At 45.1% G+C, this 27,496-nt stretch overlaps 2 protein-coding genes across 6 annotated transcripts in view; both read right to left on the reverse strand.

Annotated features, from left to right (window-relative positions):
• The window catches only part of LOC125458336 (myozenin-2), a 36,073-nt gene extending 15,596 nt beyond the window's left edge, over window positions 1-20,477 (reverse strand). The window contains exons 1-2 of one of the 2 annotated variants that reach the window (XM_048543541.2): window positions 20,427-20,477; window positions 1,335-1,444 (exon numbers count right to left, since the gene is read on the reverse strand). In XM_048543541.2, the coding sequence (XP_048399498.1) occupies window positions 1,335-1,413 (79 nt within the window). In that variant the 5' untranslated portion in view covers window positions 1,414-1,444; window positions 20,427-20,477. Of the gene's footprint in view, window positions 1-1,334; window positions 1,445-18,993; window positions 19,096-20,426 lie in introns of those variants that run through there. The other variant, XM_048543540.2, reaches the window with a different exon arrangement.
• Window positions 20,478-23,995: 3,518 nt separating this feature from the next.
• LOC125458153 (synaptopodin) overlaps window positions 23,996-27,496 on the reverse strand; it is a 92,105-nt gene continuing 88,604 nt past the window's right edge. For all 4 annotated transcript variants that reach the window (XM_048543087.2, XM_059650556.1, XM_048543088.2 and 1 more), the window contains one exon: window positions 23,996-26,964. In XM_048543087.2, the coding sequence (XP_048399044.2) occupies window positions 26,404-26,964 (561 nt within the window). In that variant the 3' untranslated portion in view covers window positions 23,996-26,403. The remainder of the gene's footprint in view (window positions 26,965-27,496) is intronic.

Below are 27,496 nucleotides of genomic sequence, written 5' to 3' on the forward strand. Positions count from 1 at the left end.
AGCTTATTAAAGAAGCTTATTTAATCTTCAACAGTGAACAGGAGCTCCTGGTTACAGCTATTGGGTAATGAAGGAGCAGGGTACATTGTTTCAGAATAAGGAGCAGGCCATTTAAGGAAAGTGATAGTGAGTAAAAGATCTGTCATGGATCCAGTACAATGGTGGAACCTGCTCGATGGGCTGAATAGCCTCCTCCTGCAGCTATGTCTATTACAGTGGGTTAACATGGAATGTTTCCAAGTTCCTCAGAGTGAATCATAAACTCCAGGTTTGAGCCTGGAGCAGGACTCCCCAATATAGAAACATAGAAAATAGTAGCAACTGAGGGCCATTCGGCCCATCCAGCCTGCTTCACCATTCAATGTGATCAGGGCTAATCATCCATTTCAGTCCCTGTTCCTGCCTTCTCCCCATACCTTTTGATCCCTGTAGCCACAAGAACTATATCTAACGCCTTCTTGAAAACATTCATCAACCCGAAAACTCTGTGGAACATGGGGTCATGAGTCAAGAATTTGACGTCGCGGGCTCTGAAGCCTTATGGTTGCCATGGAGACTGGACTGAATGCAAAAAGTTGTGAGGTTCCGCTAAATTCTTGCTTTCTGTTCCATTTATGGGTGTGGTTCATCGGACCGCTTTCTGAGGCCCCATTGTAGCTGTAAGACCAACCTGGTGAAAAGGTCAGGGTTTTTGTAGCATTCCCGTGTTTTCATCATCCTCCACTGTCAAACATGGCCTCCCACCAGCCCACTGAGCAAGCCGTGTCGTCCTCACCCTCAGCAACTGAACATACCCCATTCCCTCCTCACCGACGACCACGAATCAAAGAACTGTTGTGGCACAGAAGCGGGGGACCTCTATCAGATTTCCACTCAGCCGTCTTCTCTCCAGACAGGACAGTCGCAAATTCTGCAAACTATCCTCAAATGGAGTTCCTCATTCCTGGAACTATTGTCGTAAATCACTTTCTCCAGGGTGTTCACATCCTTTTTCTCACGTGGCGCCCAGACCTGTTCACAATACTCCACCTGAGGTTCAACAAGAGTCTTGTACAAGCTCAACATCACCTCCTTGCACTTACTTTGTGCCCTGTCATTAAAGCTGAGAACATTGTATGCTTTACTTACTGCTCCCTCTACCTGTCTTGCCACCTTCAATGATGTGTACATTTTTACCCCCAGATCCATCTGCACCTCCACCCCATGTAGAATTGCTACGCCTTCTCCAGTCCCGACCACGCCATCCCTCCCCCAACCTTCCAACAGTTTCACTCTGAGTTGCACCCCTTTGGAAAGTGCTGAGATGGAGACATTAGATGGATGAGACTCTTTACCTTCCATCTCCCCGTGGGCCTCTTGTGCAATGGCTGATGCCATTTGTTTCTTTTCCTTAATCAGTGCAGCGTATGACATGACGCCCCTCGGTTTGTTCAGCGGTGACAACCTGTAAAAGAGAAAGTCGAAGGAAGATGTTGGCAGGGAAATTGGTTCCAGACCCAAGACCCATTCGACACATGACCTCTTGCCCCACTTACACTCAGAGGCAATATCTTACAAAGGTGTGCCCCCAACATGCAAGTACCTGTGCTCTCTCTGCATTGAGACCTCTGTAAATCTAATCTAGCTCAAAGTAATACAAATGCAGCTACAGACTCAGATGGTTTATTTACGTGACTAAAAACCCCATATCATTTCAGAGAACTTCCAATTTAGGAGCAAACTCTCTCTCTCCAGAATGTCACCCCTGCATGCTTGGAGCCAATACTTTACTGAAGGCAATATACAACCATGGATTGAGGATTGGCTGGTTTCAGTAAATTTTGGACAAGTCGAATGGACAGATGCATGGTAGATGTGAACTAATTCCACGATGGCCAGAATCCCATCACCAAATCACCGATTATTTACACGTGCATAGTACAGGATGCTGACTCAACTAGCTCAGAGCTAATTCCTAGAGTGAGTAGAACCTCTGACACGCCTGTTTATATCTGTCAGCCAGGACTCCCTGACTGGCTCAGGCTAACAGCCCCAATCAGGGAACTCATAGTCCATGAGATCTATCTGGATGACAATCATTACAACATGAAATATAATATGGATAAATATGAGGTTATCTATTTTGGTTGGCAAAACAGTCAGGCAGATTGTTATCTGGATGGGAAAGGGGGAGGTGCAGTGAGGCCCGGGTGTCCTTATACACCTAGTTGCTGAGAATAAGCATTGCAGCTGCAGGAGTTGGTGATGAAGGTAAATAGGATGTTGGCCTTCATATGGACAGGGTTCGAATGCAGGAACAGGAACATCTTGCTGCAATCGTACAGGGCCTTGGGGAGACCACACCTAGAGTATTGTGTTCAGTTTTTGTCTCCTTATCAGAGGATGGATGTTCTGGTGACTAGAGGGAGTGCAGCGAAGGTTTACCAGGCTGATTCCTGGGATGACAGGACTGATGTATGAAGAGAGATTGGATTGGTTAGGACTGTGTTCACTGGAGTTTGGAGGACGGAAATCTCATGGAACGCTATACAATTCTAAAAGGACGAGACAGGCTAAACTCAGGGAGGATGCTCCTGAGTTCTGCGGAGTTCAGAACTGAGGGGCTTAGGGTATGGAAATTTCTTCACCCAAAGAGTGGTGAGCCAGTAGAATACTCTGCCACAGAAAACAGTTGAGGTCAGAACATTGAATGTTTTCAAGAAGGAGTGAGATATAATTCCTATGGCTAAAGGGGTCAACGTATTGAGTTGGATGATCAACCATGATCATATTTAATGGCTGTTCAGGCTCGAAGGGCTGAATGGCGTATTTTCCCTGTTAATAGATGGGAACACAATTCTTAGATTGACAGCCTATAACCACTGGGGTATGACAAGGAGCAGAGCTTGGGACCCAGCTGTTCACAGTCTACGTCAATGATTTGGATATTGGGAACAATCAAAGTGTTTCAAAGCTTGCAAATGATATAAAACGGGTGGGAATGTGAGTTGTGAGAAGGATGCAAACAGAGATTTCGAGCTGCTGGGTGAATGACAGAGGGAATAAAATGTGGATAACTGTGAGGTTCCCTGGGTGGGAACAGCTAAAAGAACCCTGAAGAAGCTGAAAACCTTCCAGGACAAAGCAGCCCACTTGATTAGCACAGCGTCCACTACCTCCCTCACCACCAATTCACACCAGCTGCGGTGTCTACCGTCTACAACTTAATTTGCAGCAACTCACCAAAGTCTCCTATGATGGCACCCTCCAAATCCATTACCTCTTCATCTGGAAGGAGGAGGGCAGCCGGATACATGGGAACACAACCACCTGTAAGAACAGCCCCCACCCCCCACCACTCACACTTCATCATGAATCGGAACGATGCCTCCATTGTTTCTGGTCTAAATCCTGGCACTCCCTCCCTTAACAGCATTGTGACACCCCCACTGCCCAGCAAGGTAAGTCAGCACCTTCACCAGGACAGTTCAGTATGCAATGAAACTGACTTGGCCCAGCAATACCTACATTCCCATTGACAAATCAATACAAGCTTCACTCACCAGTTCAAACGCAAGTGAGCACAACTCGAGGGCCAGTGATTAGGGAAGCTTCATCAAACATGACAACCTCCATCTGCACATACAAGCAAGACTTCACACCCATTTCAGGCACATCACACCATAAGACCATGAGGTGTTGGAGCAGAAGCAGGCCATTCAACCCATCTTCAACTCTACTTTCCTGCCTTTTCCCTTACTGATTATAAATCTATCTTTCTCAGCCTTGTATATGCCTAATGACTCAGCCTCAGTGGTAAAGAATACTAAAGGTTCATTACCCTCTAAGAGAAGAAATTTCTCATCACTGCCTTAAATCCTTGCTCTGACATGAAGCCCTTTGTCTTCAGACTCTCCCAGAAGAGGAAACAACCTTTCAACATCTCCCCTGTCAGGACCCCTAAGAATCTTGTCTCTAAGAGAGGTTCCCTCTTATTCTGACCTCCAAAGGGTACAAAATATTCAACCTCCCCTCCATAGCCCAGGTCAAACGAGTGAATCTTCCACTTCCCTTGGTAGTGGGGGACTTTGGATTTGCGCTCGTCCCACCTTGTTGAACACTCACTGAACCATGTGGGCACCCAAGGTGCGTATTGGTGTCTGTCAAGCACTGGCACTGGGCTAAGACCATTTCTGGTCTTTCGTTGATGGCTGATTCTCTGCAAAGATCAGGCAAGAAATGGAGAGTGAAAATGCAAAAATCATCAAGGATAATCCGTTCCCAACACCAACTTCTGTTTTTACTATCCTTGATAATAGGAACTGCTGGAGTCAGAGATAGCACAGTGTGGAGCTGGATGAACACAGCAGGCCAGGCAGCATCAGAGGAACAGGAAAGCTGACATTTTGGGTCTGGAGCTTTTTTCAGAAAAAAAGGAGGTTGGTTTTAAAAAACAATTAAAAGGAGGAAAGAATATTATCGAGGCTTATGGCCACGATCACAGTCGTGAGGCTCAAGGAACTGAGGGTGCATCAGTCAAAGGTAAAGCAATTAGAATGGGGAAGGTCATGAGGTTGGAATTGGAGGAATGGCTAAATCTCAGAGAGACCACAGGGAGGCAGCAGCGATGAGAGAGCTTTGAAGGCCAAAGTGGGGTGCTGAGGTGGATAGGATGGGCAAGACTACATGGGGCTTTGAAAACATGGATGAAAAAGCCAGAAATGAATCTCTGGCAGATGGATAACAGGCTGAGCTATTCAGCCCATCAAACCTGTCCCGCCATTCAATTAGATCATGGCCAATCCTCTACTTCAGTGTCACTTTGCAAAACTAGCTCCTTATCTCTTAATGTCCTTATCTTCACAAAATGCTGTCACAAACCTGTTCAATGATTGAGCTTTAGTGTATAACATTCCGGACATTCACCATCAACTGAATGAAGAAGATCCTCCTCATTTCATTCCTAAATGGTCTGGCCCTCATCCTGAGGTTATGTCCCTTGTTTCTAGAGTCACCAGTCCAGGGTAAACACCCATCTCTGTCAACTCTGCCACATCTGGGAAAACGTGATAGATTTCAAGAGATCACCTTCACATTCTTTGAAACACATGGGAATGGAGATTCAGTTTCCTCTCCTGATAAGGCTGATGGCTGAACAGAACTCTGTTGTTAGGATATGTGGATTAGAGGTTTTGGCTGAGCTTGGGTTTACAGATCTCTTGCTGTCAAAGGTTTCCATTTTGTACGCATCAGGACGGATGCCAGACTACAAATCTTGTAAGAGCTAGAAGCAAAAACAGAAACTTCTGGAAAACCTCAGCAGATCTGGCAGCATCTGTGAAGAGAAATCAAAGTTTAAGGCAGCATGGTGACTCAAAGGTTAGCATTTCTGCCTCACAGCATCAGGGACACGGGTTTGATTTTAGTCTGGGGCAACATACTCTGGTTTCTCTTCAGATTGTATAAATGCTTCTATGATCCGTGACTGACTGTGTGCACATTTTCCTCATGTTTACATGGCTTCTCTCCAGGTGTTCTGGTTTCCTCCAGCAGACCACAAAATGTGCAGGTTAAGTGGATTAGCATGGGGTATGGTAAGAGTGTGGGATGGGGTGGAATCGATGGGCTGAATAGCTTGTTTCTGCACTTCAGGGATTCTATCAACAACATTTTTGGTCCAGTAACCCTTCTTAAGAATTAATGGTAGCTAGAAAAATGTTGAGTTTTATGCAGAAGATACGGCAGGGGCTGAAGGGGGGGAAAAGTGTTGCAGTTTTGGAGTGAATGATAGGTGGAGATAGAGCCCAAACAGAGAGAAGAATAGTTGGACAGACAAAGGAGTGGATAATGAGAGAACAAGAGCTAGAAACGGCATAATTTCAAGAGTGGGTCCTTTGCAGGCATTGTGCAACCTCACTCAATCAAAGCCACCATTTGTTAGTGAATTCTTCCTGGCAATTGAACAATGAGAGCGTATTCACAAAGTAATTTGGACTAGTTCATTTTACAGTATAAATTGTTGTTCCCTTTGAAACCGGGCATTCTTACATCTGTCCTCTGAGTGTGAGATGAAAATCTTTGACAGCATGTTTCTCTTTACCACAATACTCTGTGCTAACAAGAGGCTATTAACATTAATCAAATAGCAAGGGACTGTTATTCACAGATGAGCACAGTTAAAATTCTCCATCATAAACCAATCTTGATTCTATCTAGCAGTTTCTAGCAGAGGTCAGTGGATAGGGATCAGCTTCTGGATTCGACCATCTTGACCCTTGATGCAGGAACATTCAAGGTGTGTTTGTTGAGATGTAGGAGCAGACGTAGGCCATTTAGCCCATCAAATCTGCTATGCCATCCAATGAGATCATGGCTGTTGAAGTAATTTTATCATTTTCCCTTCCTGCAGCCTGGATGATAATCTCAAGGACAATATTCACCATCCAGGCAAACTGACTAGACCACTTGTATGCAAGTGATTTCCTCAGAGCATCTCATGTTTCCCACTGTAAGCAAAATACAAAAAAAGGACCAGAACAGGACCCATAAATTTACTTTGACATTACTAGCCATTCCCATCTTTGATGTTGAAGAAGGATTAGTATTTATTTCTGTTCTTAGCTTTCTTTATGTGCATCGACTAGAAATAGGCGGGCTGCATCTTCATCCAGGTATTTTGGCCCTGTCTCCGCGTCAGCAGTTTTGGCTTTGCTGTCATAGTTTCAGCATTATAATTGTGACCCAACGTCAAAACGTGCTTCCTTGATTGGTCTGAGGAAGTGTGGACAGTTTGAGGGTGTCTCAATATAACAAAAACAGGGTCTTCATTTGAGACTGTGACAGGAAGATTTTGTTTCTCTCTGAGAGGATTGTGAATCTTTAGAACTCTCTTCCCCAGGAAGAGGCAGAAGCACAGTTATTGAAAATATTAGTGGCAGATATATATTGATTTTTAATAAGAAAATAGGTGACAAATTGACCATTGTGCTGATTTGTGGGATGGACGGTGGCTCAGTGGTTAGCACTGCAGCCTCACAGCACCAGGGGCCTGGGTTCGATCCCAGCCGCGGGCGACTGTCTGTGTAGAGTTTGCACATTCTCCCTGAGCCTGCGTAGGTTTCCCCCGGGTGCTCCGGTTTCCTCCCACAATCCAAAGATGTGCAGGCCACGTGGATGGGCCATGCTAAATTACCCAAAGTGTTCAGGGAAGTGCAGGCTAGGTGGGTTTGCCATGGGAAATTCAGGGTTATGGGTATAGGGTAGGATACTCTTCAAAGGGCTGAATGGCCTCTAACTGAACTGTAGGAGCTCTATGAAAGATTATCAGCAGTCGATGACAATGAAGGAGCAGTTAGGTCAGCCTTGATGGAATGGAATGGGGCAGCATATTTGATGGGCTGAATGGCCTACTCCCACTCCTAATTATTTCATTCTGAAGGGCAGCCTCTGAGTTAGTGGTTTGAGTTGTGCAATAGAGGCCCACTCCAGGCTGACATTGCCAATGTAATACTGAATGAGTACTGCACTGTCCGAAGGATTATTCCTCAGGTGAGACGTTAAATCCTAGCCTCATCTGTCCTTTCAGTAGCAAGTGAAAGATCCCACAGCCACTATTTGGTAGAACAGTGGAGTTCTCATACTGAACAATATTTATTCCTCAATTGCACCATAAGTCAATCAGGAACGCAGGCAGGCCATTTAATCCATCAAACCCACACCCATTTTATGCAATCATGGCCAATTGAACATTTCAATTTGTTTAACCCGCATCATTCCCGCAGCCCTCTAAAAGGTGATAATCTGAAATTTATCAACCTGTACTTTAAATACACTCAAAGACTGAGCTTCTGTGAGTCTCTGCGGTAGTGATTTCCAAAGATTCACTATCCTCTGAGTAAAGTAAACCAATTTCTCCTCATCTCAGTCTTACACAGCATCCACTGCATGCTTAAATAGTGCCCCTGGGTTCTAGGCTCCCCATTCAGGGGAAACTCTTTGCCTCACTCAGATTCTGGAGAAGTACCAACGAATTGGAAAACTGCTAATGTGACACCCCGATTCCAGAAGAGAATGAGGCAAAAAGCAGGTAACTACAGGTCGATTAGCCTGAAATCTACTGATGGAAGAATATTGGTATCGGATATTAAGGAAGCGATAGCAGAATGTTTGGAAAATCAACATCTAATCACACAGAGTCAACACGACTTCATGAAATCGTGTCTGACTAATTTATTAGAAGTTTTTGAGGAAGTCTCAACACAAGTAGATAAAGGGGAACCAGTAGTTAAGTTGTATTTGGACTTCCAGAAAGTGTTAGGCAAAGCAACCTCTCAAAACTTTAAGTCATAAGAGAACACCCCACGATTTTGGAGATAATATGTCAGTTAATGGGCAGGAAACAGTGAGTGGTGGAATAAGGGGTACTTTTTCAGAGTCTTCCACAGGGATCAGTGCTGGGACTGCCATGTTTACAATTTATTAATGAACTGGAGGAAGAAGTGAATGTACGGTAGCCAAGTTTGAAGACAATACAAAAATATGTTGGAAGGCAGGCTGTGAGAGGGATGCAAATGGTTTACAGAGACCTATTGATAAGTGAAATTATTGGCAAAAAGGTTGACAAGTGGAGCATAATGTGGGAAAATGCCAAGTTGTTCACTTTGGAAGGGAGAGCATTACTTAAGTGAAGGAAAACAGCAGAAAGCTGCAACACAAAAGGACAACATAGAGATAGACTCCTTACAGTGTGGAAGCAGGCCATTTGGCCCATTAAGTCCACACTGCCCCTCCAAAGAGCATCCCACCCACAGCTCTACCTTACATTTCTCCTCATGGCTAATCTACCTCACCTGCACATCCCGAAATACTGAGGGCAATTTAGCATGGCCAATCCACTTAAGCTGCACATCTTTAGACTGTGGGAGGAAGCCAGAGCACCCGAAGGAAACCCACGCAGACATGGGGAGAACGTACAAACCCCTCACTGGCAGCCACCTGAGACTAGAACTGAACCTATGTCCCTTGTGCTCTGAGGCAGCATGCTAACCACTGAGCCACTGTACCACAACTTGGGGGCACTCGTGTACAAAACACAGAAAGCTAGCACTCAGGGGCAGCATGTAATCAGGAAGGTTCATGGAATGTTGGCCCTTATTTCAAACGGTCTGGTGTGTAAGAGTCAGATAGTCTTATAGCAGCCATACAATGTGCTGGTGAGACCACATCTGGAATGCTGGGAGCAATTTTGGTTTATTTAAGGAAGGATTTAATTTCAATGGAGGCAATTCAGAGAAGTTTCACTTGGGTGATTGGTGGTATGGTGGGATTGTTTTATGAGCAAAGATTAGACAGGTTTGGACTCTACTTACTGGAGTTTAAGTGATTTCATTGAAACATACATGATTTTTAAAGGACTTGACAGGATAAATACTGACAGAATGTTTCCCGTCATGGCGGAGTCCAGGGCCAGAGGGCACAGACTCAGAAAAAAGGGGCGTAAATTTAAGACTGAGCTGAGGAGTAATTTCTTCTTTCAGATGGCTGGGAGTCTTTGGATTTCCTTGCCATAGAGAGCTGTAGTGGCAGAGTCATAGAGTCCACATGGAAACAGACCATTCGGTCCAACTAATCCATGCTAGTGATTCTTCAAATTTTGTTTATTCATTCAGGCGATGTGGGCATCACTAGCTGGGCCAGCATTTCTTGCCCATCCCTAGTTGCTCTTAAGAAGCTGGTGGTGATACCTTTTTGAAACACTGCAGTCCCCCTGCTTGACCCATTGACACTGCAGGAACAGCAATATGCTTCCAAATCAGGATGGCGAGTGGCTTTGAAGGGAAACGGTGATGGTGTTCCCATGTATCTGTTGCCTTTGTATTTCTAGATGGAAGTGATCATGGGTTTGGAAGGTGCTATCCAAGGATATTTAGTGAATTTGCACAGTGTATTTTGTAGATAATCCACCCTGTGTTAGTGGTAGGTAGAGTGGATGCTTGTGGATGTGAGACCAATCAAGAGGGCTGCTTTGTCCTGGATGGTGTCACGCTTCTTGTGGGAGTTATACTCATCCAGGATTCCACTATATATCATTCTCCTTCCATTCCACCTGCTATTTCCTTGCCTTTCTGCAAATATTTCTGTTCCCATTCCTCCCATATACTGATCTAGATTCTCTTTCAACCCATCTGAACTATTTGCCTTTTACTAGCAAGTTCCACACCTCAATCAGTCTGTGAGAGAAGAGATTTGCCCTCATTCTCCTAGTCTGATTTATCAGTAAGGATCTTGCATGTATGCGCGCCCCCCCCCTCCCCCCCCCTGCCCTGAGATCTGGATTCTTTCCTAAGTGGAAACATGTTCTCTCTACTTCTGTCCAACCTACTCTGCAATGTTAAAGTCCTTTAGGGGGTCAACTCTTTTCAACAGAGAAAAGCCCAAATGGTCCAATCTTTCCCAGTGGCTTTAATCCCTCAGGTTTAGTACCATCCCTGGGAATCTTGATTTTGCACTCTCACCATTATTACAATGCTCTTGGGTTGTGTACAGTGCTTTCAGAGTGGCTTGAACCAGGGTGCTATACAAGTTCAGCATCACTTCATCAATTCTATATCTCTCAAAATACATCTCAGATCATTGTTAACTTTTGTACTACCTTTGTTGGCCTCTGGTCCCTCTGCATCTCTCTAATGCCCTAATTTTAACTTCCCCTCCAACTGCTGCTGCTTTGCCAGCTGCCTAGGCTCTAAGCTCCCTTCCTAAATCCTCTTTGCTCTGCCCTCCTTTAGGATTCTTTGCAAAATGTACTTCCTTTATGAAACATGTGGTCCCTTTTCCTTACATCCACTTGAGGTTAAATCTTGGCTGATCAATCCAAGAGAGCACCTTGGGACATTACATTGCAGGTGCTGCACAAATGCAAGCATTTGTTACCCCACTCCCTGAATTATCCGTTTAGAAGTTAACGGGCAGTCCAGAGGTTTGAGGTGTGCTGCTCCTCAAGATGTTCTAAGGCCCGTAAGAAACCTTGAGAGGGTGGCGAAGAGTCGATTTAAGAAAACAAGGGAGGCATTTGCCAAACACAAACTGGTAGTGGCACTTTGAGCATGAAATTTTTTAAGGGTGGAGTGTTGGGGAGTGCTGTCGAACAGAGAGAGGTACAGGTACATAGTTCCTTGAAGGAGGTGTCGCAGATAGACAGGGCGGTAGAGAAGGCATTTGGCGCATTTGCCTTCATCAGTCAGAGCACTGAGTACAGGAGTTGGGATGCCATGTTATGGCTGTACAAGACACTGGTTAGGTCACATTTATTTTTCTTTACTCATTCACAGGATGAGGCTGTCGCTGGTCAGGCAGCATTTATTACCCATTCCTAATTGCCCAGGGGAGAGTTAAGAGCCAAACATGTTGCTGTGGGTCTGGAGTCACATGTAGGCCAGACCAGGTAAGAATGGCAGATTCCTTCCCTAAAGGGCATTAGTAAACCAGGTGGGTTTTTCCCCCAACAATCGGAAATGGATTCACAGTCATCATGAGACTTTTAATTCCAGATACTTATTGAATTCAAATTCCACCATCTGCCATGGCAGCATTCGAACCCGGGTCCCCCAGAACATTATCCGGGTCTCTGGAATAACAGTCCAGCAATAATACCACTAGGCCATCGCCTACGACATACGATAGAGGTTATCCTGCTATAGGAAGGATGTTATTAAACTGAAAAGGCTGCAAAAAAGACTTACAGAGATGTTACTGAGACTTGAAGGTTTGAGATAAGGCTGGATAGGCTGGAACTTTATTCCTTGGAGCGTTGGAAGCAGAGGGGTGACCTGATGGAGGTTTATAAAATCATGAGGGGCATTGATAAGGTGAACAGCCAACGTCTTTTCCCTGGGGGAGGGGAGTCCTAAACCAGAGGGCATAGGTTTAAAATGAGAAGGGAAAGATTTAAAATGGACCTGAGGGGCAACTGTTTCACACAGTGTGTTGTGGATGCATGGTACAAGCTACTAGAGGAAGTGGTAGAGCTGGATGCAATTACAACATTTAAAAGACATCTGGACAGGTACATAAATAGAGAAGAATTAGAGGGATATGGGCCAAATGCAGGGCAATGGGACCAGTTCAATTTAGGAAACCTGGTTGGAATAGACGAGATGGGCTGAAGGTCTCTTTACACGCCATATAACTATAAGGGTGACTGGATCTTCACTCTGCCTTTATTTAATGGAAGAGAGGTTGTGTGAAGCTCTTCAGGATTGAACCCTATCCCTCAGTCTCGCATGCCACTGTATCCATGTTATGTTATGAGATTGCACTCAGTGACACACATAGCAAAGCTACTGGTTGAAAGGTTATTCTCGGCATAAGAATGTTGGTGTTCACTGCCCATCTTTTAATTCTCCTTGAGGTCCTCGCTAGGCCACTGCAGAGGACAGTTACAATTAGTGAGAGCCAATATGGCTTTGTGCGTGGGAATTCGTGTCTCACCAACTTGGTTGAGTTTTTTGAAGAAGTGACAATGAAGATTGATGAAGGCAGAGTGGTGGACATTGTCAATATAACTTCAGCCAAGGCGTTCGACAAGGTTCGACATGGTCGACTGGTCAGCAAGGTTAGATCACATGGAATCCAGAGTGAGCTAGCTAATTGGGCACAAAATTGGTTTGAAGGTAGAAGACAGATGGTGGCTCTGGACCGTAGTGTTTTGGACTGGGGGCCTGTAATCAATGATGTACCGTGAGGATTGGCGCTGGGTCTACTGCTTTTTGATATATACATGATTTGGATGTGAATGTAGGAGGTATGGTTGTAAGTTTGCAGATGACACCAAAATTAGGGCTATAGTGCACAGTGAAGAAGGTTTTCTCTACATACAATAAGACCACGTTCAGATGGGCCAATGAGCCGAGGAGTGGCAGATGGAGTTTAATTTAGGTAAATGTGAGGTGCTACATTTTGGTAAGGCAAATCAGGGCAGGACTTATGCCATCAATGGTAAACACTGGGGAATACTGCCAAGCACAGGGAGCTTGGAATGCAGCTTTATAGTTTCTTGAAAATGCCATCACAGGTGGACAGGAGGGCGAAGAAGGCATTTGGTGCACTTGCTTTCATTGGCCAGTGCATTGAGTATGGGAGTTGGGAGGTCTAATTGTGGCTGTACAGGACATTGGGTTAGGTCACTTTTAGAATACTGCGTCCAATTCGAGAACAAAAACAGAAGTTGCTGAAAAAGCTCAGCAGGTCAGACAAGATCTGAGAAGCAAAGTCAGTGTTAATGTTTTGGGTCTGGTGACACTTCGTCAGAACTAGGAAAATGTCAGTTTATATGCAGAAGGTAGGGTCGGAGGAGGATTAAGGATTAAACAATAGGTGGGGATAGAGCTCAAAGAGACAAAAGAACAATTGGATAGACAAAGGAGTTGCTAGGAACCCTGCAGCCCAATGGCATCAATGTGGAGACTCATATCCCGCTTGGGAACCCTGCAGCCCAATGGCATCAATGTGAACTTCACAAGCTTCAAAATCTCCCCTTCCCCCACTGCATCCCAAAACCAGCCCAGTTCTTCCCCTCCCCCCACTGCATCACACAACCAGCCCAGCTCTTCCCCTCCCCCCACTGCAGCCCAAAACCAGCCCAGCTCATCCCCTCCCCCCACTGCATCCCAAAACCAGCCCAGCCTGTCTCTGTTTCCCTAACCTGTTCTCCCTCTCACCCATCCCTTCTTCCCAGCTCAAGCCGCACCTCCATTTCCCACCTACCACCTGATCCCGCCTCATTGACCTGTCCATCTTCCCTGGACTGACCTATCCCCTCCCTACCTCCTCACCTATACTCTCCTCTCTACCTATCTTAGAACATAGAACATTACAGCACAGTACAGGCCCTTCGGCCCTCGATGTTGTGCCGACCTGTCATACCGATCTCAAGCCCATCTAACCTACACTATTCCATGTACGTCCATATGCTTATCCAATGACGACTTAAATGCACCTAAAGTTGGCGAATCTACTACCGTTGCAGGCAAAGCGTTCCATTCCCTTACTACTCTCTGAGTAAAGAAACTACCTCTGACATCTGTCCTAAATCTTTCACCCCTCAATTTAAAGCTATGCCCCCTCGTGCTCGCCGTCACCATCCTAGGAAAAAGGCTCTCCCTATCCACCCTATCTAACCCTCTGATTATTTTATATGTTTCAATTAAGTCACCTCTCAACCTTCTTCTCTCTAATGAAAACAGCCTCAAGTCCCTCAGCCTTTCCTCATAAGACCTTCCCTCCATACCAGGCAACATCCTAGTAAATCTCCTCTGCACCCTTTCCAAAGCTTCCACATCCTTCTTATAATGCGGTGACCAGAACTGTACACAATACTCCAAGTGCGGCCGCACCAGAGTTTTGTACAGCTTCACCATAACCTCTTGGTTCCGGAACTCGATCCCTCTATTAATAAAAGCTAAAACACTGTATGCCTTCTTAACAGCCCTGTCAACCTGGGTGGCAACTTTCAAGGATCTGTGTACATGGACACCGAGATCTCTCTGCTCATCTACACTGCTAAGAATCTTACCATTAGCCCAGTACTTTGCCTTCCGGTTACTCCTACCAAAGTGCATCACCTCATACTTGTCCACATTAAACTCCATTTGCCACCTCTCAGCCCAGCTCTGCAGCTTATCTATGTCTCTCTGCAACCTACAGCATCCTTCGTCACTATCCACAACTCCACCGACCTTAGTGTCGTCTGCAAATTCACTAACCCATCCTTCTACGCCCTCATCCAGGTCATTTATAAAAATGACAAACAGCAGTGGACCCAACACCGACCCTTGCGGTACACCACTAGTAACTGGTCTCCAGGATGAACATTTCCCATCAACTACCACCCTCTGTCTTCTTTCAGCAAGCCAATTTCCGATCCAAACTGCTATATCTCCCACAATTCCATTCCTCCGCATTTTGTACAATAGCTTACTGTGGGAAACGTTATTGAACGCCTTGCTGAAATCCACATACACCACATCAACCGGTTTACTCTCATCTACCTGTTTGGTCACCTTCTCAAAGAACTCAATAAGGTTTGTGAGGCACGACCTTCCCTTCACAAAACCATGCTGACTATCCCTAATCAATTTATTCTTTTCTAGATGATTATAAACCCTATCCCTTATAACCTTTTCCAACACTTGTCTTGTTTTCTCTCCATCTTCAGTCCGCCTCCCCCTCTCTCCCTATTTATTCCAGTTCCGTCTCCCCATCCCCCTCTCTGATGAAGTGTCTAGGCCCGAAACGTCAGCTTTTGTGCTCCTGAGATGCTGCTTGGCCTGCTGTGTTCATCCAGTTCCACACTTTGTTATCTTGGATTCTCCAGCATCTGCAGTTCCCATTATCTCTGGGAGGGTGAATAACTGTTCATGGGGACTGTTAGTGGCTAACAATAGGTAGTGTATGATAACACGGTGTAGAGCTGGATGGACGCAGCAGGCCAAGCAGCACCACAGGAACAGGAAAGCTGATGTTTTGGGTCTGGACTCTGTGTAATGGCAGGCTTTGTGAGAACAAGGCCTAGTGTGTGGGGACAGGGGCCTGGGACATGGGAGCGCTCAGGCCCTAAAATGATTGAATTTGACTTGAGTCTGGAGGGCTGCAAGGTCCCCAAGCAGAAAATGAGGTGTTGTTCTTCTAGCTAAAACTGAGCTTGCACTGCAGCAATTCTGAGACAGAGATATTGACTAGGGAACAGGATGATGTGGTAGAGTGGCAGGCAACTGGAAGCTCAGAGTTTTTTTTGCGATCAGAACGTAGATGTTTTGTGAAGCAGTCACCCAGACTATGCTTTGTTTCCCGAATGTAGAGGAGGCCACATTGTGAGCAGCAAATGTAGTCAACTAGATTGTGGGAAGTGTTTGGGCCCTTGGGTACTGAGGAGGGAGGAAGTAAATGGGCAGATGTTACACCTTTGGCAGTTGCAGGGGAAGGTCCCCAGGACTGTGGGGGTGTGTTGTTGGGAGCAAGGAAGAGTGGACCAGGAAAGCTGACAAGGGAGGAGACGGAATAGGATGTGGTGGAAATGGCATCTAATGATCTTCTGGGTGTGGACGCGGTGCGGTGGTAGGTAAGGACCAGGGGAACCCTATTGCCGTTGCTGGAGGGAAGAGAAGGGGTGAGGGCGGAAGTGCAGGAGATGGTCCAATTCGGTTGAGGGCCCTGTTGACAACAGTGCTGGGGAATCCTTGGTTGGGGAAGACGGTGGGCATTTTGGAGGCTGTCTTGTCAAAGCTGACCACATCTGAACATATGCGACAGACACAGAAGAACTGGGAGAATGGGATGGAGTCTTTACGGGGATCAGGGTGTGAGGATGTATAGTCCAGCTAGCTGTGGGGGTCAGTAGGTTTGTAATGGATATTAGTGGTCAGTCTATCCCAGAAATGGAAACACAGATGTCGAGGAAGGGAGGAGATGGGTCAGTGATAGACCAGGTGAAAGTGAGGGCAGGGTGGAAATTGGAAGTGAAATTGATTAACTTTTCCAATTCCAGAGGAGAGAGGGAAGCAGCACTGATGATTCTATTCTAGTCTCCCTGCTATATGAAAGATGTTGTTAAACTTGAAAGGGTTCAATAAAGATCTACAAGGATGTTGCAGGGTTGGAGGGTTTGAGCTATAGGAAGAGGCTGAATAAACTGGGGCTTTAACCCCGGAGCGTTGGAAGCTGAGGGGGTGAACTTGTAGAAGTTTATAAAATCACGAGAGACATGGATAGGGTAAATAGCCAAGATCTTTTCTCCAGGGTGGGGGAGTCCAGTACTAAAGGGCATAGGTTTAAGTTAAGAGGGGTAAGATTTAAAAAGGGCCCGAGGAGCAACTTTTTCACACAGAGGGTGCTGTGTGTATGGAATGAAGTGGTGGAGGTGGTCATAATTACAACATTTAAACATTTAGAAGGCATCTTGATGGGTACGTGTATAGGAAGGGTTTAGAAAGATATGGGCCAAATGCTGGCAAAAGGGACTGGATTAATTTAGGATATCTGGTCAGCAGGGATGAGTCTGTTTCCATGCTGTATAACTCTATGATTCAAATTCAACCACCTTGGAGTGGGTTTGGAGATACATATAGGGCCAGACTGAGTAAGGAAAGTGGCTTAAATCCAACTGCTTCATGTTCACTTTTTAAACATTTCTAGATATTTGTAAATGGCGTTCGGATTCTCAAAATGGCCAGTGAAAGACAGGAACTCAGGGTCCCTGCAAGACCTAAGAAACAAATATTTACCAAGCTCCTTTCAGCACCTCAGAACGTCCCTGGGCATCATGGCTAATTTTGTTTTTTAATTAGCTCATGGGACGATGACATCACTGACTGGGCCAGCTTCTATTTCCCATCCGTAATCACTCTGACGAACGAGCTCAGTTACTTGACGGCTGGTGAGTGACACCAACAGCATGGGTTCAATTCTCACACTGGCTGAGGGTACCATGAGGGAGTCTCCATCTCAACCTCTCTTTCCCCTCGCCTGAGGTGTGGCGATCCTCAGGATAAACCACCACCAGGGTTAGTCATCTCTCTCACTAGTGAGAGAGCAACCCAATTGCCTACTGAGAGTATGGTAACATTAATGGGGGATGGTTAGTTCAGTTAGCTCGACAGCTGGCTTGCGATACAGTGAAGCTAGCAGCATGGGTTCAATTCCCACACCCAGCTGAGGTAACCATAATAGCCTTCTCACTCTCTGTCCTCAGTCAGCTTTCTCTCTCTCTCTCTGGTAGGACAATGGTGGCTTTACTGTTAACCTGGTGAACGTGGTAGTGAGCTGCCTTCTTGAAGCACTGCAGACCATGGAGTGTGGGAACACTGAATGTATTATGAAAGGAATTTGAGCCAGAGAACTGAAGGAAGACTTCTTGAGGTGCTATCACTATTGTAAGGCAGGAAAACCGCAGCCAGTTTTATGCACAACAAGCTCCCGCAATGTGATGATCTATTATTTAGTGGTGTTGACCGAGGGATAAATATCAGTCGGGACATCTGGGAGCGACACCCTGCTGTTCTCGGTCATAGTGATCACAGGATCTTTCACAGCCAGCTGAGTGGTTTGAATGGGCACCTCAGACAGTGCAACATATCCTCAGGCGTGACTGCCTTGATTTAGTGCACAAAGGTCTAAAATGTGACATGGATCTAGAAGCTGGGGTGAGTATGACACCCAGTTAAAAAAAGCAATGTAGCCCATAGTCCTAGAAGACCAATAAGCTGCTCTCTCATTAGAGACACAGAGAGAGTGAGAGATAGGGAGACACCATTAGTGAGTTTAATCTGATGGTTACCATACTTCATACGAGCAGAGGTTGAAAAGGCAGAGGCTTCATGCCTGGCAAGCACACAGTGAATGACAATATTATGAAACATACAAATATAGAAAATAAAAGCAGGACTGGCTATTCAGCCCTTCAAGGCTGCTCTGTCATTCAATATGACCACAACTGATCACCCAACACAGCCTGCTTTGACCTTCGATCCCTGTAGCCCTAGGAACTATATCTAACTCCTTCTTGAAGTTTTTCAATGTCTTGGCATTGACTACTTTCTGTGGCAGAGAATTCCATGGGTCTGATTGATAGGATCAGTTGCTCTAATGAGATTGTGTTGTTGTACACATTCAAACAGTGACTACCAATGAGGACTTTATTGTCTGTAAGCCATTTTGGGACATTCTAAGGTTAGGTATGGCTCGATAAAAATACAAGTCCTTTTTAAATTCACCACACGATCTATCAACTAGGAACCTGCGCAGTGTAACTGTGATTAAAAATGAATGAGTGTCAATGCAAACACTGCTTGAGGTGTAATCACTACTTGCCATGGACAAAGAATTTTGGTAACTGTCTTTCCAAGACTTTTTCCTCCTCTTCATATGCTCGTAAGATGTTTCCCTATTTTAGATTCTCTGTGTCTTATCGTTGGCTGGTCAAAAGGGTTGGAAATACAATATTGCGTTTGCGAAGTTTCCTACCTGAGTTAGTTGCCTTTGCAGTCTGCCTTTTAAATGCCACTGTTGTCTTCCAGTGAAAGTTAGTTGCAGTGATTCCAACACTGACTGTGAAATGTGTGTGTGTTGGGTGGGGTTAGCGTCCTGACACTTTCTCACTGATTCCTCCCCACCCCCTCCCAAGTGCTTTCTAAGTGCTTGTCTGCCCTATATCATCAACTTATATTTAGTGGAAGGCGTCTTGTCCATCTCTTGCCTGTGATGTATTTGAACAGCTGTCTTGTTACACAGTGAGGGAGAACATCACTGGCTGCTAGAGTGGCAGCAAAGACTATAGCCTTGGGTAAAGTTATGGAGAAAGAAAAGCAGGAGAACATAGGGAAATTTTGTAAACAGTGGGCATCAATGTTATTTTAGAGTATAGAGCACAGAAACAGATCCTTCGGTCTAACCATTCCATGCCAACCATAAACCCAAGCTAAACCTGTCCCACATGTCTGTGCTTGGCCCATAACCTTCCAAATTTTTCCTATTCAAGAACTTATCCAAATGTGTTTTAAACACTGAGACTGTACCAACTTTCATCACTTTTTCTGGCAATTCATTCCACACATGAGCCATTCTCCGCAGAAGAAAGTTGTCCCTCATGTCCTTTATAAATCTTTCCTCTCTCACTTTAAAACTTAGTTTCCCACCCTGGGGAAAAGACCCTTGTCATTCACCTTATCTATGCCTGTCATGATTTTATAAACCTTAATAAGGTCACTCCAACCTGTTACACTCCTGTGAAAGGAGACCCAGCCTTTCCAGTCTTTGTCATTGTTAACTTCCAAATTGCAGTCACATATCAAATGGTGACACCTCCATAATTTAGTTAACAATCTCTGATCCAACTAAAGACTCATAAACCATCCCAAAACACCTACTTCCCAAAAGTACCTGTGTTTTCTGTCCTTATCTGTGTGAACCATTAATCTCCCACATCATTTCGGATTGTCATTCAGATTGTTTTTCAAGGAGTCCTCTACATATAGAATTACACAGTATTTATGGGACAGAAACAGGCCCTGAACGTTCTATCCCAATAATTGCATTGTACATGAACCTCCTACCTTCCCTCTTTAGCTAACCCCAATGAAAAGATTCTACTCTTCATTGTTAAAGAGAAAAGAATGCATTTACTTTGTACAATTGCAGAATGTTCCAAAGGGCTTGAGACTTTCTTAAGGCTTGAGGTCTCAGCTTTCTCACGTCTATTCACTACACAGATAAAGTAGCACCTCCTTCACCCGAGATTTGAAGCTTGAACCTTGTCTTCAGCTCCCTGGGACCAATCATATAGCTATTGGTAGGCTAAAGTTCTTTGTTAAAGACAACTGGTCACCAATCAACAGACCAGTCAGCTACTTCTTTTTAATTCAACAAAAACAATGGTGACGAAACGTCTGAAAACTAACCTTCCAGCTCAGCGAGCAATCTCACATCCAGAACAGAACTGAACATTCGACTCTTAATTCCATTTTAAAAATAGAATTCAGATTCCAACATCTGCTGTGGTGGGAATTTGAACTGGGGTCCTTAGGACATTACTTGGATTTCTGGATTAATAATCTAGCGATAATACCACTAGGCCATCACCTCCCCTAAATAGTGTTGCTGGGCAATGCTCCCTGAGAACACACTTTCTGGCTCCATCTGGTCTGTAACTAAACTTGCCCACTGCTTGAGCAAACAGTTATGTAAAAAATACTTAAAATCAATGTTGGTGGCTTGCTTTCTAAAAAAGTGCAGAAACCTCTTCCATAATCTTTGTTTTTAAAAGTTCTTTCCCCATTTTCGTCCACAATCACAAAATAAAAGATAACAGTCTTTACAGCCAGCTTATATTTCTCCCCCCCAACCCCCCCCCCCCCCCCCCCCCAAATGCCCATTGAGAAGGTGGTCATGAGCTGGTTTCAAGGCCATGAAAGGAGTTCCAGCATTTTGACTCAGCAATATTGAAGGAACAGCAATATGTTTCCAGGTCTGGATAGTGAGTGGCTGAAGGGAAACACACAGGTGGTGGTGTTCCCATGTCTCTGCTGCCCTTGTCCTTCTAGATGGAAGTGGTCATGGGTTTGGAAGGTGCTGTCATGGGATCGTTGGGGAATTTCTGCAGACATCTTGTTGATAGTACACACTACTGTTATTAAGTGTCAGAGGTGGAAGTTTTATGGATGTGTGCCTATTAGGCGGTTGCTTTGTCCTGGATGGTGTCAAGCTTCTTGAGTATTGTTGGAGCTACACCCAGCCAGGCAAGTGGGCAGTATTCCATCACACTCTGGACTTGTGCCTTGTAGATAGTAGATAAGCTTTGGGGAGTTACTCATTGCAGTGTTCCTCATCTCTGACCTGCATTTGTAGCTACTGTGTTTATATGGCTAGTCCAGTTTCTGGTGAATGGAAATTTGCAGGATTTTGATAATTTTACATTTGGTGATGGTAATTCTGCTGAACCTAAAGGGGCAATGATTAGATATCCACTGGATGGACATGGTGTTTCCTAGTGTTCATATGGCACTAATTCTGCTTGTTACTTTTCAGATTCACATACACACATTACTTAGTTACATTCACCTCTCAAAACTGCATTTCACCCTGCCTGGAATCATGTATCTAAAGCTATAGAGATAAATAAGGGCTATGTTTATGGGAACATGCTGTTTGAGTTCACTCTGGCACTGGCCTTTCTATCTTTGACCTGCTACTATGTCTGAAGCTGAAACAAACTGGAGGAACAGCCCCCTTCCTTGATCAGGTGCTTAGAACCTTCTAAACATAGGAAATAGGAGGAGTTGGAATAGGCTATCCTGCCCTCCAAGCCAGTCCCAGTGTGACCATTCAATATGACCATGGCTGATTATCTAATTCAGTCCCCTGTTCTTGCTTACTCCCCGTACCTTTTGATCCCTTTAGCCCTAAGAACTGTATTTAACTTCTTCATGAAAACATTCAATGTTTTCACAAGCTCATTACTCTCGGAGTAGAGAAATCTCTCTTCATCTTAGTCCTTCATATCCCTAGATTTAACATTTAGTATTTCAGAACAAAACCTATGCATCTACATCTTTGCAGAGTAGGTCTGAGAAAAGATTCCTGTCCTCATATATCCCTACACAAGACCCTTGTTTTTATTAAAAGATAAGATTTATGTAGAACATACAGCACAGAAACAAACCAGCCGACTCAGTGTTTATGCTGTATTGAGCATATTGTCATTGTTCCTTGGCTTACTCTGTTAACATAACCTCCGGTGTATTTCTCTTATAAGATTATCCAGGTGCAGCTCATGTGAAACAGAAGGTAGTTCTACTGTCTCTCAGCCAGGAGGTCTAGGGTCTAGAATGTGGCCAATTGGATAAGTATCTTTTTCATACACCAGTGGGTAGGGATATAAAGGTGGCACAAGTCTCTGGGTCATTCAGAACCTCATGTCTGCTATAAGGCAACAGCCTCTCCAGAGTTTGCTGTGGATTGTACTGTGTGATAACATTCTCCACCTTCCGAGGAGCTGCTAGAAGAGGGCATTCATCCACCTGATCTTAAATTGATCTATATTTGTCTCTTCAACCACTTGCTGTGAAACTCACTACTCTGGATCTTACATTTGCAGTTCCTCTTGGATTATTGGTGACTCTCATGCAGTGTCTAGTTTGCTAATCACAGAACTGGACTTGTATTGCTCCTCATCTACTCCTTCACATTCATTCATAACTTTAAATATGTTTATTCATTCAGCTCCCTTGGCCCTCCTTTTTTTAAATCAAAATCATCTCCTGATAGTTGCAGCCTCAAAGTCCTGGTCACCCAGAGAGAGGTGAGCCTGTGAAATTCCCTGCCACAGAGAATGGCTGAGGCCAAAACATTGAATACTTTTAAAGTTCTTAGGGCTAAAGCAATCAAAGGCTGTAGGGGAGAAAGCAGTAACGGGGGCTGCGTTGGATTTTCAGACAGGATCATACTGAATAGTGGAACAGGCGTGAAGGGCCAAATGACCTATTCCTGCTATTTCCTATGTTACTATACCTAGCGAATCCTTTTGTACCCTATCAAGCACCGCAGTGTCCCTTTCATAACGTGCTGACATGATGTACACGGTCCTTCAAGGGTGGTCGAGCCAGGCTTTAGCATATGCCCATACTGTCTTCCCCATCATCCTCTTTGGTACTGAATGTCTCCTGCCTTTTCCCTTTTTCTCTAACAAGAAGCAATCCTACTGTTGCCCAATCATATTCAATGGTGTTACTATTGCTAACCCCCACCCCGCTATCAACATCCTGGGGTTACCATCAACCAGAAATTCAATTGGACTCACCAAATTAATAGTGGCTACAAGAGCACATCAGAGATCATGGGTGCTATGGTAAATAACTCACCTCCTGGCTCCCAAATGCCACCTATAAGGCACAAGTCAGATGTACACCCTAATTGTCCGAATGAAGGCAGTTCTAATAACAGTCAAGAAGCTCAACACCACCCATGACAAAGCAGCCTGCTTAACTGGCATAAACATCCACTCCTCCACCAACACTCAGTAGCAGCAGTGTGTAATACCCACAAAGATGCACTGTGGAATATCACCAATGTTCCCAGACAGCATCTTCCATGACCACCATCATCTAGAAGGATATGGGCAGCATATACATGTGAACATGACCATCTACAAGATTCACCCCCACAAACCTCTCATCATTCTAACTTGGAAATTTATCACCATTCCTTCAGTGTCAAGTCCAAATCCTGCAAGCTTCTCCCTAAGGGTATTCAGAGTGTCCTACAGCACATGGACTGCAGTGAATCATGAAGACAGTCCATCACCACCTTCTCCATGGCAACTAGACAGGGGCAATAAATGTCAAATCTTGTGCAAGAAATGTAAAAACAGCAAACGTCAATTGGTCCATTATGCCTGATTGGTGTGGTGAGGGCAGGGGTTCTTTGAAAGACAGAGAAAGAAACAACACGTCAAAGCATTTCACATCTGGATGAGATTTATATATATATTTATACCATTATCAACCGCATTTCATTTACATTATAATATATAAAATAGGACAGTAATCTCTTATAATTGAAAAACTGCTATAGAGCAAGGTGGGAATGTCTTCCCATACAGGTCCCTTTTGTTTTTGTTTGCTGATTAACTAACTGATGAAAGCGATATGAAGACGTGTTGCTGTGAATGAAAGCACCCCATTTCAGAATTAGTCAAGAGTTTGGATTTTGGTCTGGCATGAGTGGGAGGATTCTTTCTGCTTTCTTTTCTTGATATCCCATTCTCCATCCTCCCCCTCTCCTTGACCCTGGACCAGTCACCAACCAGCAATTATCCTCAAGAAAGTCTTTGCGCCTGACATCTGAACAGTGGGTGCCTTCAGACTGTCAATGACAGATGCATCACACCTTGGGCTGGTCCTTGCTCCCAGCTGATCATGTGTCCTTAGATGTGCACTGTCCAGGCGAGTAGAAGTGATATTGTGGCTGTGCAACATAACCACAGAGTGTAGGCTGGTTTTGGAAAGCCAAAACCCCAACAGGTGTCCATGTTTACAATGAAACGACTCCCTATGCCATAAAAAATCTTTCCACTCAGCATTTCTATTACAATTATAGAAGGGTTCAGCAAGGCAACCGCTCGAAGCAACACCTCTCCATTCACCAGGGATGGGTGCAGCTCCAACACACTCCACAGGTTTGACATCCTCCAGATTAAACTAACTCTTCTACACCCACTGAAAGTGCACTTCATCCACCACCTTCAACAGTCTTCCCTGGCAGGAATGTACAGAGGCCAATGAGTCTGGATGACCTGATGCCTATTAACTAAGTGGTTACAAAAGGGAGATAGTCCCAGTACACATGGCCAGACTGTTGCTGTCACACACATTCTCTTCAAATTGGTTCTTTCAAAAATTGTTGTAAGAATAACCCACCTTCAGTTACCTGTATCCCACCAGAAAGGCAAGAGGGGTATATTTCTGAGTATACGGGGACGTCAATGAGGGCAGGATTTGGTATTGGTGAGAGTTAATATTGGTTGGCAGTTATTATTCTTTTGCCACGGTTCCCCACATCTTGACTGACCGTTGTGAGAGGTTCTGTTCTGATTGGGTGAAGTCTTTATCCCCAAGGTGTTGTCTGTAATCTATGAATCCCGTGACCAGGCAGGTAATCATCATACAGGAGAAAGCAGGAGACTGGACTGACGGTGGGGAATGCATGTGTGTGGGAGCTGACAGGGTGACTGGTTGGGTGATTGTATGACAAAGCTGCCAGAAATGTGCCCATCCAGAATTGACAATGCTTATATGCTATTCATTTCCAAGGAGACAATAGTCTCGAGTGGAAAGATGTTTGTTTTCTGAATGATTCTGGCAGAGATGTGTTCCGTGCTGGAATCCTCTCTCTCTGGAACTACGTCCTGCTGAACTTTAATTGAATTGAGCAGTGGTCTGTCCATCACCCCAGGCTGGAACTTTCTGTCTTCCCCAGAATTAATGGTCACATTTTGGAAAGCGTGCAACGTGCAAAAAGTAAACTTGAGAACATGTCCTGCAGAAGCCAGATCCCATTCTCCCCTCTACATATGCACGCACAAGCACTCATTACCACATACATGCTGCCACATGTACACACATTCCTGTACACACACACTCTCACTCCCACCCATATTCTGCCGTATGCACGGACTCCTGCACACTCGCACACAGTTCTGTAACACATGCACTCCCATACACACACACTGCCACGTATACTCTCACTCCAATATTCACTGTCGCGTACACACTGTCAGATATTCCTGTCTACACACTGCCACAGACACAAACTCTTGCACACACATCCTCTTCAAATTGGCTCTTTCAAAACGCATACGCATACATACTCACACTCCTTCATACACATTGCCACATACAAACGCACACACTCCTGCACACATAATGCCGGACGCAGACACCTACACACATACACATTCCCACACACATACCTGTGCTCCACTCTTATAACTACACAAACATGTGCTCACACTCATAATCCACATAAACACGTGTTTGTAACTCTACACACGTTCACTCAACTACACAAGCAGGCTCACACGCACACAAAGCTGCGTACAGGTGCTTGCATAGAAAAAACTACACACGAGCTCACACATACACAACTACAGACACAACTACACACACGTGCTCACACTCATACACAGCTACACACACGTGCTCGCACTCACATACCTAGCTACACACGTACTCACATTCACATACCTAGCGATACACACGTGCTCACACTTGCATACCTAGCTACACACACGTGCTCACATTCACATACAGCTACACACACACATGCTTAGACATACACACACCTCTGCACACAGCTTGGCCCTGCTCCCACTCTCTGGCTTTATAACTGCTCACTCTGTCGGAGTTTGCTCCCAGTCCATCCGCGCGGACAGAAGTTGTAGTAACTGGGGGACCTGGGTCCAGAATCATCTGAGGCCAGCGAAAACTCAGAATCAGTGAGTGACCTGCGGTAAAGGCGGAGGGGAGAGCGGACACCCGGAGTGTCTGGAGAGACCACACTGGGCGAGAGAGGCACCAGTGGAGAGGGGCAGGGGCTGTGGGGGCTGGGGGGCAGCTCCCCAGAAGAAGCGGGAGGGCTTGACAGCTTCTTACGACGGGCGGCACTGAGCACATTCTTGGCCAGCAGCTCCTTGAGACGGCGACTATCTGGGCTGGAGCCCGACAGTCGGGTGGAGGCTGAGCTGGCTTTGGGCTCACCGAGTGGACTCCAGTTGTTGTAGGCTGTGCCTCCTGCTCCTGGGCTGCTGCTGCTACTGACTGGGGAAAAGGGTGATCTGGGGCTTTCTGGGGGGGTACGGAACGTGTCTGTGTACAGCCGGGGGCTGCTCAATCTCCGCTCGAAGCTGGCCTTCCAAAGCGAGCTCCCTGGAGAGACTGGTCCCTGTGGAGCAAAGGCACAACATTAATCTCATTCCCACACCATCTATTTTTTCCATTCACCAAATTTCTATTTATAGCACCTTTTCACATTTAGACAGCATCCAAAAGCACTCTCGCTAAAGGTCTATCAGAAGACTACCCCCTATTCTAATTTACCACACAACGACAGCTATTTTGCACTCAGCAAGCTGCCATAAACAAGAATGTGGTAATATTCCAGTGATGTTCTAGTGACGGATTTTGGTCAGGACTTGCGTGAACATTCCTGGCCTTTCTTCACAATAATGGAGATAAACTATTATACTTCAACCTGACAGCAAATACTCGCAGTATGTTTAACATTATGCGAGTAATACAGCATCTTTGACAATGCAGCACTCGCTCAGTACTGAACCTTTGGCATTGCAATTTCTATGCGAATTGCTGGAAAGTTCCAGCCTGAATACTGTCCTCAAGTCTCCCTAGTGGCACACAAACCCATAACTTTCTGAGGTGAGACAATTAGCTACTTAGTGGACAGGTTCTGAGGAAAT

This window comes from Stegostoma tigrinum, chromosome 13 (genome assembly GCF_030684315.1).
Source record: "Stegostoma tigrinum isolate sSteTig4 chromosome 13, sSteTig4.hap1, whole genome shotgun sequence".
NCBI lineage: Eukaryota > Metazoa > Chordata > Chondrichthyes > Orectolobiformes > Stegostomatidae > Stegostoma > Stegostoma tigrinum.